The following is a 10,370-nucleotide window of genomic DNA, read 5'->3' as shown; positions in this document are numbered from 1 at the left end:
TTTATTATTGGGCTGTCCCACATATTCTCTGAAAAGCCTTCAGCTGATCCAAAATGCTGCAGCCAGAGTTCTCATGAGAACTAACAGCAGAGATCATATTTCTCCAATTTTAGCTTCTCTTCATTGGCTCCCTGTTAAACTCAGAATAGAATTTAAGATTTTTCTCCTCACATATAAAGCTCTTAATGACCGAGCTCCATCACATCTTAAAGACCTCACAGTGCAGTATTTTCCAAACAGAAAACTTTGCTCACACTCAACATTTGACTTTTATTCAAGCTGGAAATGTTCATGTGAACTTTTGATTGATGCTTTAATTTCAAAGATTCTGTTGGGTTACATGATAGATGAGAGAACAGACACAGATCAACCTGTGACGATGTTCTGTTAGTTTGTCCTGCAGAGTTACTTCACAGGACGGATCTTCATGCTGATGGCCTTCAGGGAATAGTCATGCTCCTTCCAGAGTTTCCACTCCACTCCAACAGCATAGAGGGTCTTATCGGCCCCCCAGCGGTAAACTCCGTTGGGGTTTGCAGAGTGACACTGGTCATACCACCATCCCCCCAGGAATGACTTGGCACAGTTTCCAGACCAGATGTCCTGGTCTTTGTCGAAGGTGGAGAATTTCATTCCGTTGTGACGAAGCAGACCATCTCCTGCAGAAACAGGAAATATAAGAAGGGAATGATTCAGTTTCTCCTGCAGAAACACAGCAAATATAAGAAGGGAATGATTCAGTTTCTCCTGCAGAAACAGGAAATATAAGAAGGGAATGTTTCAGTTTCTCCTGCAGAAACACAGCAAATATAAGAAGGGAATGATTCAGTTTCTCCTGCAGAAACACAGCAAATATAAGAAGGGAATGTTTCAGTTTCTCCTGCAGAAACAGGAAATATAAGAAGGGAATGATTCAGTTTCTCCTGCAGAAACACAGCAAATATAAGAAGGGAATGTTTCAGTTTCTCCTGCAGAAACACAGCAAATATAAGAAGGGAATGTTTCAGTTTCTCCTGCAGAAACACAGCAAATATAAGAAGGGAATGATTCAGTTTCTCCTGCAGAAACAGGAAATATAAGAAGGGAATGATTCAGTTTCTCCTGCAGAAACACAGCAAATATAAGAAGGGAATGATTCAGTTTCTCCTGCAGAAACACAGCAAATATAAGAAGGGAATGTTTCAGTTTCTCCTGCAGAAACACAGCAAATATAAGAAGGGAATGATTCAGTTTCTCCTGCAGAAACAGGAAATATAAGAAGGGAATGATTCAGTTTCTCCTGCAGAAACAGGAAATATAAGAAGGGAATGTTTCAGTTTCTCCTGCAGAAACAGGAAATATAAGAAGGGAATGATTCAGTTTCTCCTGCAGAAACACAGCAAATATAAGAAGGGAATGTTTCAGTTTCTCCTGCAGAAACAGGAAATATAAGAAGGGAATGTTTCAGTTTCTCCTGCAGAAACACAGCAAATATAAGAAGGGAATGATTCAGTTTCTCCTGCAGAAACGCAGCAAATATAAGAAGGGAATGTTTCAGTTTCTCCTGCAGAAACACAGCAAATATAAGAAGGGAATGTTTCAGTTTCTCCTGCAGAAACAGGAAATATAAGAAGGGAATGTTTCAGTTTCTCCTGCAGAAACACAGCAAATATAAGAAGGGAATGTTTCAGTTTCTCCTGCAGAAACACAGCAAATATAAGAAGGGAATGATTCAGTTTCTCCTGCAGAAACACAGCAAATATAAGAAGGGAATGATTCAGTTTCTCCTGCAGAAACACAGCAAATATAAGAAGGGAATGATTCAGTTTCTCCTGCAGAAACACAGCAAATATAAGAAGGGAATGTTTCAGTTTCTCCTGCAGAAACACAGCAAATATAAGAAGGGAATGTTTCAGTTTCTCCTGCAGAAACACAGCAAATATAAGAAGGGAATGATTCAGTTTCTCCTGCAGAAACACAGCAAATATAAGAAGGGAATGATTCAGTTTCTCCTGCAGAAACACAAGTGAAGTGATACCAAAGTATTCTTATTGTTTTTATTTGATGGAAATTAAAGGAAAAACTGATCAGCTCCTCTCAGAGTGAAACCATGACAAAGTCTCCAGAAAAGACAGCTGATATTAAACTCCACAGCAGGAGTAACCATGGTAACTCACCAGCCCCTCCCTCTTTGGAGAATCCAGTCACTTGCAGAACGTAACCGTCACACTCAGCATCCACCTTAAAGGAGGAGTAACGAGCAAACACCTTTTTTCCTTCAAAGTCCTCCATGTCCACCAGCAGCTCGTAGTTTCGCTGGCGAGTCATCTGATGGATGTTCTCAAGACCTACAGACACACACACACACACACAGGTTTATATGTGTTATAAGGACGCTTGTCAGACCGGTTCTGTGGGTGTATTACAGGGACACCACTTTCTGAATGCTCTACAGAGCTGCTGAAGATATCAACAATTATATTTCAGGCCACAGAACAGAAAAGTCACTTCAAAATGTGTTTAAAATCAACTCAAAAAATTACAACCTGATTTATTACCGACTCATGAGGACATAGATAATTAGAAGAGTAAGCTCCGCCTAGGATTTAAACCTTCATTATAAGGACCAACAAGAGTACCTTAACTTTATATCCTCACTTTACTCAGACCTGCTCCAGCTGGACATTATCAACTCTTCTTGACATTAAAAGGCATCCTGTGGAGGTTTGTCATTCCTCCCCTGACCTGTAGGTGGAGCTAACGCCACACATGTTACGCTACAGTCAAAGAACACGGACAGCCAGCAAAGTCACGTCTCACCGAGCCAGTACTCCCCAGCAGCGTTCCCAAAGCCCGTCTTGTACTGATCCCAGGGCCTGTAGAAGTTCACCGAGCCGTCCATCCTCCTCTGGAACACCTGGAAGCAAAGAAGCGTTTGAGGGTCTGAGGGTCAAGGCAGAACCTCAGAGAACACTCAGAGAACTGAGGTTCTCCGTTAACCGGCCGCGACTTCAGGTGGAGAACTCACCGTCCAGCGTCCTCCCTGAGAGTCCATGTCGCAGTACACCTGCACACACACACACACACACACACACCATGTGTTCATGTGATCCAGACTTCATGGAGATTTTACACGTCTTTACGAGACAAAAAGCCCCAAAGGGCCCATTAAAGGACCCCAAAGGGTCCCAAAGAAACCCCAAAGGACCCCAAACGGTTCCAAAAAGATCCCAAAGGGTCCTAAAAGGATCCCAAAGAGACCCCAAAGGGTTCCAAAAAGACCCCAAAGGGTCCTAAAAGGATCCCAAAGAGCCCCCAAAGGACCCCAAAGGATCCCAAAGGGTTCCAAAAAGACCCCAAAGGGTCCTAAAAGGATCCCAAAGAGCCCCCAAAGGACCCCAAAGGACCCCAAAGGACCCATAAAGGACCCCAAAGTGTCCCAAAGAAACCCCAAAGGGTTCCAAAAAGACCCCAAAGAGCCCCAAAGGATCCCAAAGAGCCCCAAAGAGACCCCAAAGGGCCCATAAAGGACCCCAAAGGGTCCCAAAGAAACCCCAAAAGACCCCAAAGGACCCCAAACAGACCCCAAAGGATCCCAAAAGAGACCCCAAAAGAGACCCCAAAAGACCCCAAAGAGCCTCAAAGGACCCCAAAGAGCCCATACCGCCCCTACAGGAGTAAGAACCCACAGACTGAAAGCAGAAAGGAGGTTTGGGCTGCTGTGGCCCTTAGACGGGCCCCTCGGCCCACCTCCTTCCATGAGACTGTGAATAACAGCCCCTGCCTGGGCTTCACAGACAGGATGAGGGGTACCTGGACAGCAGATGTGGATCCGATGGGGTAGATGGTGTACACTCCGCTGGGTGTCTTGTTGTCGTGGTGGTGGATGTCGCTGCAGTCGACCGGCTGGAAGGTTTTACAGCTGATCATGGGCGGAGCCAGGAGGAGGAGGAGGAGGACTGATGGGAGCTGGAACAGAGGACATGAGGAGATTCTTACCGTCTGCCACCTGCTGCTGAGCAGCTTCAACGCACTTCAGACATTCTTTCATGTCTTTTCGGTTTCTTGCTGCTCCGAACGTGCTCAGCGGGTGGCGGTCCGACTGCAGGCAGGTTTCACTGCAGAGTCGCTGAGCTGGAAAACTGCACAACGTGATTTTTGACGTAGAAATAAATAAGAAGTTTCCTCTTTTTAGCTCCTCACTTTGCTGCAGCACCTTCACGTTTCGCCACACGTTCTGTATCCATGACGTTCTGCTCTGTTCTGGAGGATCTGAGTGATTGGCAGAAGCAGGAAAAGGGGCGGGGCCAAACTCACCTGGACTAAAGTTAACTGGCTGTGAGTTAGTGATGCGTGAGACGACAGCCATTGGTCAGTAAGGTGGGGGTGCAAGGCGTAGACGACAGGATGCGGACTTCAAAAAGCAAACTTGATTTATTATTTCAAAACAAAGCGCGGCTGAGCCGGGTGACAAAAACTAAACTGTGAGAAAACAAAACATCACTGTGACCGAGAAAAAACAAAGAACTTGACTTGACATGATAATATTTAACTTGGCGTGAAGGATAATGACGGGTAGGATCTGGCAAAGTGAATGAGGAAACCTGGAAACTAAATACTGACGGAGTGATAGGTGAGTGAGTGCCGCTGAGGGGAAAAACACGGGTGGCGTGAATGAGAGTGATGGCAGAGCAGCAGAAACTGTGGGGAAAACATGGCTAAACTAAATACTGGATCTGGACCAGAAAACTAAGGCGATTGTGAGGTCTGACTTTTTCCTGTAGAACCATTTTGTGATGCAAATGTATTACTCTGGTGAACGCATATTGTTCTGAGAAGCAAAACGCTTTATTTTTTAAACCCCAGCCAACTAGCCGGACTACCTTCATCAACACCAAAACGAGGCTGGAACTCTGCTCACAGGACGCAGCAGGGGGTAAGAAGATGTTCAGAAATGATGCTGCTGATATGGGATGTTACACAGCTTCATGTCAGAAGAGGCGAACTGTCCCTTTAAGATCTGGACAGAGCAAATCCATCCACGACCCAAACATCTGAGTCTGTTTAACACGACTCGACCCAGATCTGCTAACAGCACCGATCCCAAGGCGACGGATAAGTCACCTTCCGATGATCCGAGTTCTGACACGGCTCAGTTTCCCTGTAGCGGACAGAAGCGCCCTGACCTCTGACCTCCAGAGCAGAGAGCTCCTACCTGACAGCTGCTCCTCAGCGCTCTGACAGTGATGGAGACTCCCGTCTCCTGTGGGACACACGGACAGGTGAAAGCAGCCACGCAGCCTGGAAGCTTCTGAAATATTGTCCCGAGGCTTTAAAGAGCTCAACAAGGTCCAAACTCACCTTCATCATCTCAGCTGTGTTGAAGTGACGGAGGCGGATGTCAGTCTGGATCTCTGCTGAGCTGCTGAATCCACAACATAAAGCAATGATCAGGGTTCAGAGACAGACTGCCACTCTGTGTAAAGTCATCCCGCTCGGGGCTCACCTGTGTGAACTCACCTGCAGCTGGAACTGAACTCTCCACACGAACGCCTGTCAGCTCTCAGACTTCCCTGCTTATACCTGCAGAAGGTGGCCAGGTGGCACAGCGGCCGACCAATCAGAAGCCAGGGGGCACCGCGGCCGACCAATCAGAAGCCAGGGGGCACCGGGGCCGACCAATCAGAAGCCAGGGGGCACCGCGGCCGACCAATCAGAAGCCAGGGGGCACCGCGGCCGACCAATCAGAAGCCAGGGGGCACCGGGGCCGACCAATCAGAAGCCAGGGGGCACCGCGGCCGACCAATCAGAAGCCAGGGGGCACCGCGGCCGACCAATCAGAAGCCAGGGGGCACCGGGGCCGACCAATCAGAAGCCAGGGGGCACCGCGGCCGACCAATCAGAAGCCAGGGGGCACCGCGGCCGACCAATCAGAAGCCAGGTGGCACCGCGGCCGACCAATCAGAAGCCATCTCCTCACCGCTGTGACTGTAAAGGTGGGACTTTAGTTCACCACAAAGTTTCTGCATCAGTGGAAACTAAAGTTGTGACAGTCAGTCACAAACGGGTCAAACTGGATTGAATTAGAATGCCATGAAGGAAATAAACTGATGTTCAGAGTAAGGTATGTGGGCTGCAGGCACTTTCCCGTAAGAGGGTGGATTCAGTAAAATGTTTCCTGGTCAGATTCTTTTTCAGATTTGATTTAAGACCAGTCCAGAGAGCTGGTTGTGCTGACAGAGGTGCATCATGGGAGCTCCCCCAGCAGGCTGGGCCTATAGCAGCAGAGCTATGGGATGCTTCAGGGTCACTTTATTCAGGGTCAGAACGATCTCTGCCAAGCTGATAACGGAAGATGCTCAGACACGGTGCTGAGCAGAGATTGGGTTTTGGCCACGTACGCACAGAATGTTTTCAGGAAGTATAAAGGAGCCTCATGATCTGTTACCGTCAGGAACTCTGAGTATGCTGCCATGTGACATGTTTCTGTGTTGTTCCTGTTGATAAATTCCCAGAAGAGGCTGCAAAGGTGACAGCGGCGCGATCCATCCCTTGACTCTCTTCGGTCCCTTTTTACTGCTTTTTAGATGATTAAAGCACACCAATTTATTTAGAACCTACAGCCTAAATACACACAGCATTGAACAAAATGACGACAGAGCTACTGTAATTAAAAAAGGTTTATGTAAGTCTATGCAAATAAAAGCTATTGTCATTGTCATCCGGCTCAGCCCCGCCTTATGTTAACCTTGTTCTGTTTTTGTGATAAGAAATCAAGTCTTGTTTTTTGATAGTCCGCATTCGTATCCTTCCACGCCGTGCACCCACGCATCTTAACAGAGACAGAGTGCAGGAGTCTAAGGAACTCCTGGATTTTTTGTTAAGAAGCAAGTTCGCAAGACATGAGTTGTGAACACATCTGGGATGAGGCGAGGAGTGTACGGCGCGCTGCGGTGCTGGACATTTTCGGCATGGAGCCAGAAAAGGTAAGCGCGCTGTACACTTCCTCCCTCATCTCTCCAGCATCCCAGCTAAAAGAGCCAAAGCTAGCGCCAGAGCCCAGAGAGCTAGCGCCCAGTCCACAGAGCTAGCGCCAGAGCCCAGAGAGCTAGCGCCCAGTCCACAGAGCTAGCGCCAGAGTCCAGAGAGCTAGCGCCCACAGAACCACAGCTTCGAGCCCCTCCCTCCCTCCCTCCCACATTTTGGGATGTCTGGAATCCATCCCTTGAAGGGTGGGCACCCTGTCGCCGGATGTCTGGACGCCCGCTGGACGGTCTCCGGCTGCTCCTGCCACGTCGCCGGGAAGTCTGGTCGCCCGCCAAAACGCCCCCGGCTTCAAGCCCCTCCCTCCCACCCAGGTTTTGGGATGTCTGGGATCTAGCTAAAGTTTACTTTTACCTTGTGTCCTACCACGAAGTCCTGTTTCTGCATCAGGACTTTATGTAACAAATGTGTGACGGTAAGTCACAAAGGGTCAAATTGGATTGAATTAGAATGCCATGAATGAAGGAAGTAAATTGATGTTCAGAGTAAGGTATGTGGTCTGCAGGTGCTTTCCCGTAAGAGGGTTTATTTGTGAGTCTTTGAGAAGGGAGGTGTGTCATCTGTCCAACCTGAACATTATCTCTAAAGAACATCTCATAGAAGAATGTTAAAGAGCCAGCGGCGGTTCCTTCGCAGGGGCGATTTGTGCGACGCACAATAATCTAGTTGCTAAGGCGGAACTGATCTACTGTAGGCAAACTGGTTGTATATGTCATTGTCTCATGTTTAGTTTTAGTTTTGCCATTGTTTTCCCCTCAGTCCCCATGTTCAGGTCATCAGTTCATTCACTTCACCTGTAAGTTCTCATCAGCTGCACTCATTCACTCATCAGTCCCCACAGTATTTAGGCTCCCTGTTTTCTCTCAGTCAGGGTGAGATTCTTGCACATTCACCGTCTCCACCCTTCACGCCACATCAAGCCAAGCCAAGTCGAGTTAAGTCAAGTCTTTTGTTTATTCATGATCGTGTTTTGTTTTCATAGTTTCGTTCTTGTCATACGGCCTTATGTCAACCTTGTTCTGTTTTTGTGAAAATAAATCAAGTCTTGTTTTTTGAAAGTCCTCGTGTCCTTCCACGCCTCGTAACAGAGACAGAGTGCAGGAGTCTAAAAGAAGGATTTTGCAGGTGGAAAATGGTTTAACAGAGCTGTGTAGCTCAAATTTAAAATAGTCATAGTGATGGTCGATGTGCTTTTGGATTGGATTTGGCTGAACAGATTTCTGTGAAAATTGTAAAGCTTTGCTGTTTTTCCTCTGCGCTGCCTTCACACACACATAAAAACCACCGTTACTGCTCACTACTGATGCAAAGGTGGGACTTTAGTTTAGGAGCTAAAGTTTACTTTTACCTTGTGTCCTACCACGAAGTCCTGTTTCTGCATCAGAACTTTATGTAACAAATATATGACGGTAAGTCACAAAGGGTCAAACTGGATTGAATTAGAATGCCATGAATGAAGGAAGTAAATTGATGTTCAGAGTAAGGTATGTGGGCTGCAGGTGCTTTCCCGTAAGAGGGTTTATTTGTGAGTCTTTGAGAAGGGAGGTGTGTCATCTGTCCAACCTGAACATTATCTCTATAGAACATCTCATAGAAGAATGTTAAAGAGCCAGCGGCGGTTCCTTCGCAGGGGCGATTTGTGCGATGCACCTCCAAACACGGAGGTTTTTTTTTTTTTTTAATCTAGTTGCTAAGGCGGGACTGATCTGCTGTAGGCAAACTGGTTGTATATGTCATAGGGCCTCGTGCAAGAACATTTTCGTATTTTTATTCTAAATTTCTCTCACTTTTTTCGTACGAAGGTCTTGTACGAACACGCCACGTCAGATTCAACAAGCGCTCTTAACTTCGGAGAAAGTGTGTAAACGACCTGCGTAAATGATGAATCCCATCTGTGCGTATCTAAGTTCACGTGCACGAGGATAGTAGATTTGCATACTCCACGCCCTAAATTATACCATATAAGGCTGTGCTTCCTCTCTCCTGTGCCAGGAAGTGTTGACTGTTGAGTCATGAGAATGGCATCAAGGCGCAAAAAGACCAACTTTACGGGCTCTGAGACTGAAGTTCTGCTTTCAGAGATCCAAAGAGGATAATCTGTCATTTTTAGCAGTGTCAGCAGTGGAATTACGGGACCTGCTAAAGCGAAGAAATGGGAAGCAATTATGAGTGCTGTTAATTCAATGTCACCGAAATAAAAAATAAATGGTTTGATATGAAAATGGTCTTCTGGCACCACGCCTTCTGGTCTGCCTGGGCTGGTTCAGGTAGTAGGAGACCCTCGTTCATGGCAATATTGCCATCGAGACACACCCACCTGGCCTTCAGCTCAGTGCGCTCCACGACAGCACGGGTGCTTTGATGTGTCTCGTGCTCCAATTATGATTGGCAGTCCAGCCATGGGATGAAAGTCCCTCTTAATTTGCACTTGTTGGACAGCGGTGTATGGGAATTTGATGTACCATGGGGGATAAACTGATGAGAGCTTTGATGACCAAGGGGAGCGCACGACTCACAGAGGACTGGGACACCCCCGATCTATCTCCAATCTCCCTCTGAAAGGTTCCAGTGGCCAAAAATCCAAGTGTGGTGAGGACCTGGACATGTGGTGGAATTGGGTTTGATCAGCGTGTTTCTCTCTGGAGTTGTGGCTCTAACAACAAGCTGCATATTAGCAGCAGCACAGTCCTTGGGAATCTTAATCGCGATGTCAGCCATTCGTCTGTCTCCACACGCTCTCTTCCAAGAGCCTGACGCGCTAAGGTATCCAAAAGTAGCAAGACAGCCGCTGGTTACGCTTCCCATTGACCTCGTTATATACAGATTCAAATGAACCTTCAATTAGTGCACAATTTAAGTCAAACAGAATAATGTCAGCATAATTATGGGGTATAATGTGTATTTATTTATGTTTTCTTCAAAGTAATTAAATATACAATCCATTAGTCAAGCAAACTTGATTTGAATAACAGCGGACTATTTTACGAAACTCCTACGACAGGTCTGGATCACTCGTAAATTCTGTTCGTACCCGAAAGAAAACGTAAAATACGAAAAGATTGGTGAATGCGCAAATTCTCTTAAATCACTCGTACGGATTTAAGAACAAATCTGTGCGTACGAACGGTTCTTGCATGAGGCCCATTGTCCAATCAGATTAAGGTTGCGCCCATTTGGTTTCTGTCAGGGTCGAATTTGCACCAGAAATCTCCCATTAACATGAATGTCAGTTTTTTTTTCAGAAATCCTGCTCCCAGTACATTTTCTATGAGGGTTTATGTGCTCGCACAAACGACGTGCTTTCGTCATATGTCTGCTGCGCGGGAACATGAACATTCTACGAAGAA

General features: G+C 46.6%; 1 protein-coding gene across 4 annotated transcripts; it reads right to left on the bottom strand.

Moving 5' to 3' along the window:
- Nucleotides 1-256: 256 nt before the first annotated feature.
- On the bottom strand, nucleotides 257-5,594 carry LOC142374156 (microfibril-associated glycoprotein 4-like). Of its 4 annotated transcripts, none has more exons than XM_075457689.1 (7): nucleotides 5,500-5,594; nucleotides 5,341-5,404; nucleotides 3,793-3,948; nucleotides 3,008-3,046; nucleotides 2,800-2,896; nucleotides 2,157-2,327; nucleotides 257-659 (listed from the first exon to the last, which is right to left on the bottom strand). In XM_075457689.1, exons 2-7 carry the CDS (start codon nucleotides 5,347-5,349, stop codon nucleotides 406-408), a joined length of 726 nt encoding a protein of 241 aa, XP_075313804.1. In that variant the 5' UTR covers nucleotides 5,350-5,404; nucleotides 5,500-5,594; the 3' UTR covers nucleotides 257-405. The 4 variants fall into 4 exon arrangements, with proteins under 4 accessions (XP_075313804.1, XP_075313805.1, XP_075313806.1 ...); XM_075457690.1 differs by having other exon boundaries at nucleotides 5,341-5,401; nucleotides 5,500-5,573; XM_075457691.1 differs by having other exon boundaries at nucleotides 5,486-5,528.
- Nucleotides 5,595-10,370: the final 4,776 nt, after the last annotated feature.

This window comes from Odontesthes bonariensis, chromosome 23 (assembly GCF_027942865.1).
Source record: "Odontesthes bonariensis isolate fOdoBon6 chromosome 23, fOdoBon6.hap1, whole genome shotgun sequence".
In the NCBI taxonomy this organism is placed as follows: domain Eukaryota; kingdom Metazoa; phylum Chordata; class Actinopteri; order Atheriniformes; family Atherinopsidae; genus Odontesthes; species Odontesthes bonariensis.
The sequence above is the reverse complement of the archived record's forward strand: the minus strand, read 5'-3'. Positions and strand labels throughout refer to the sequence as shown.

Coding starts and splice junctions, on each gene's coding strand:
- LOC142374156 (XM_075457689.1), bottom strand. Junction 2,897..3,007: donor CTCAGGGAGGACGCTGGACG/GTGAGTTCTCCA, acceptor CTTTGCTTCCAG/GTGTTCCAGAGGAGGATGGA. Junction 660..2,156: donor CTCCAAAGAGGGAGGGGCTG/GTGAGTTACCAT, acceptor CTGTTTCTGCAG/GAGATGGTCTGCTTCGTCAC.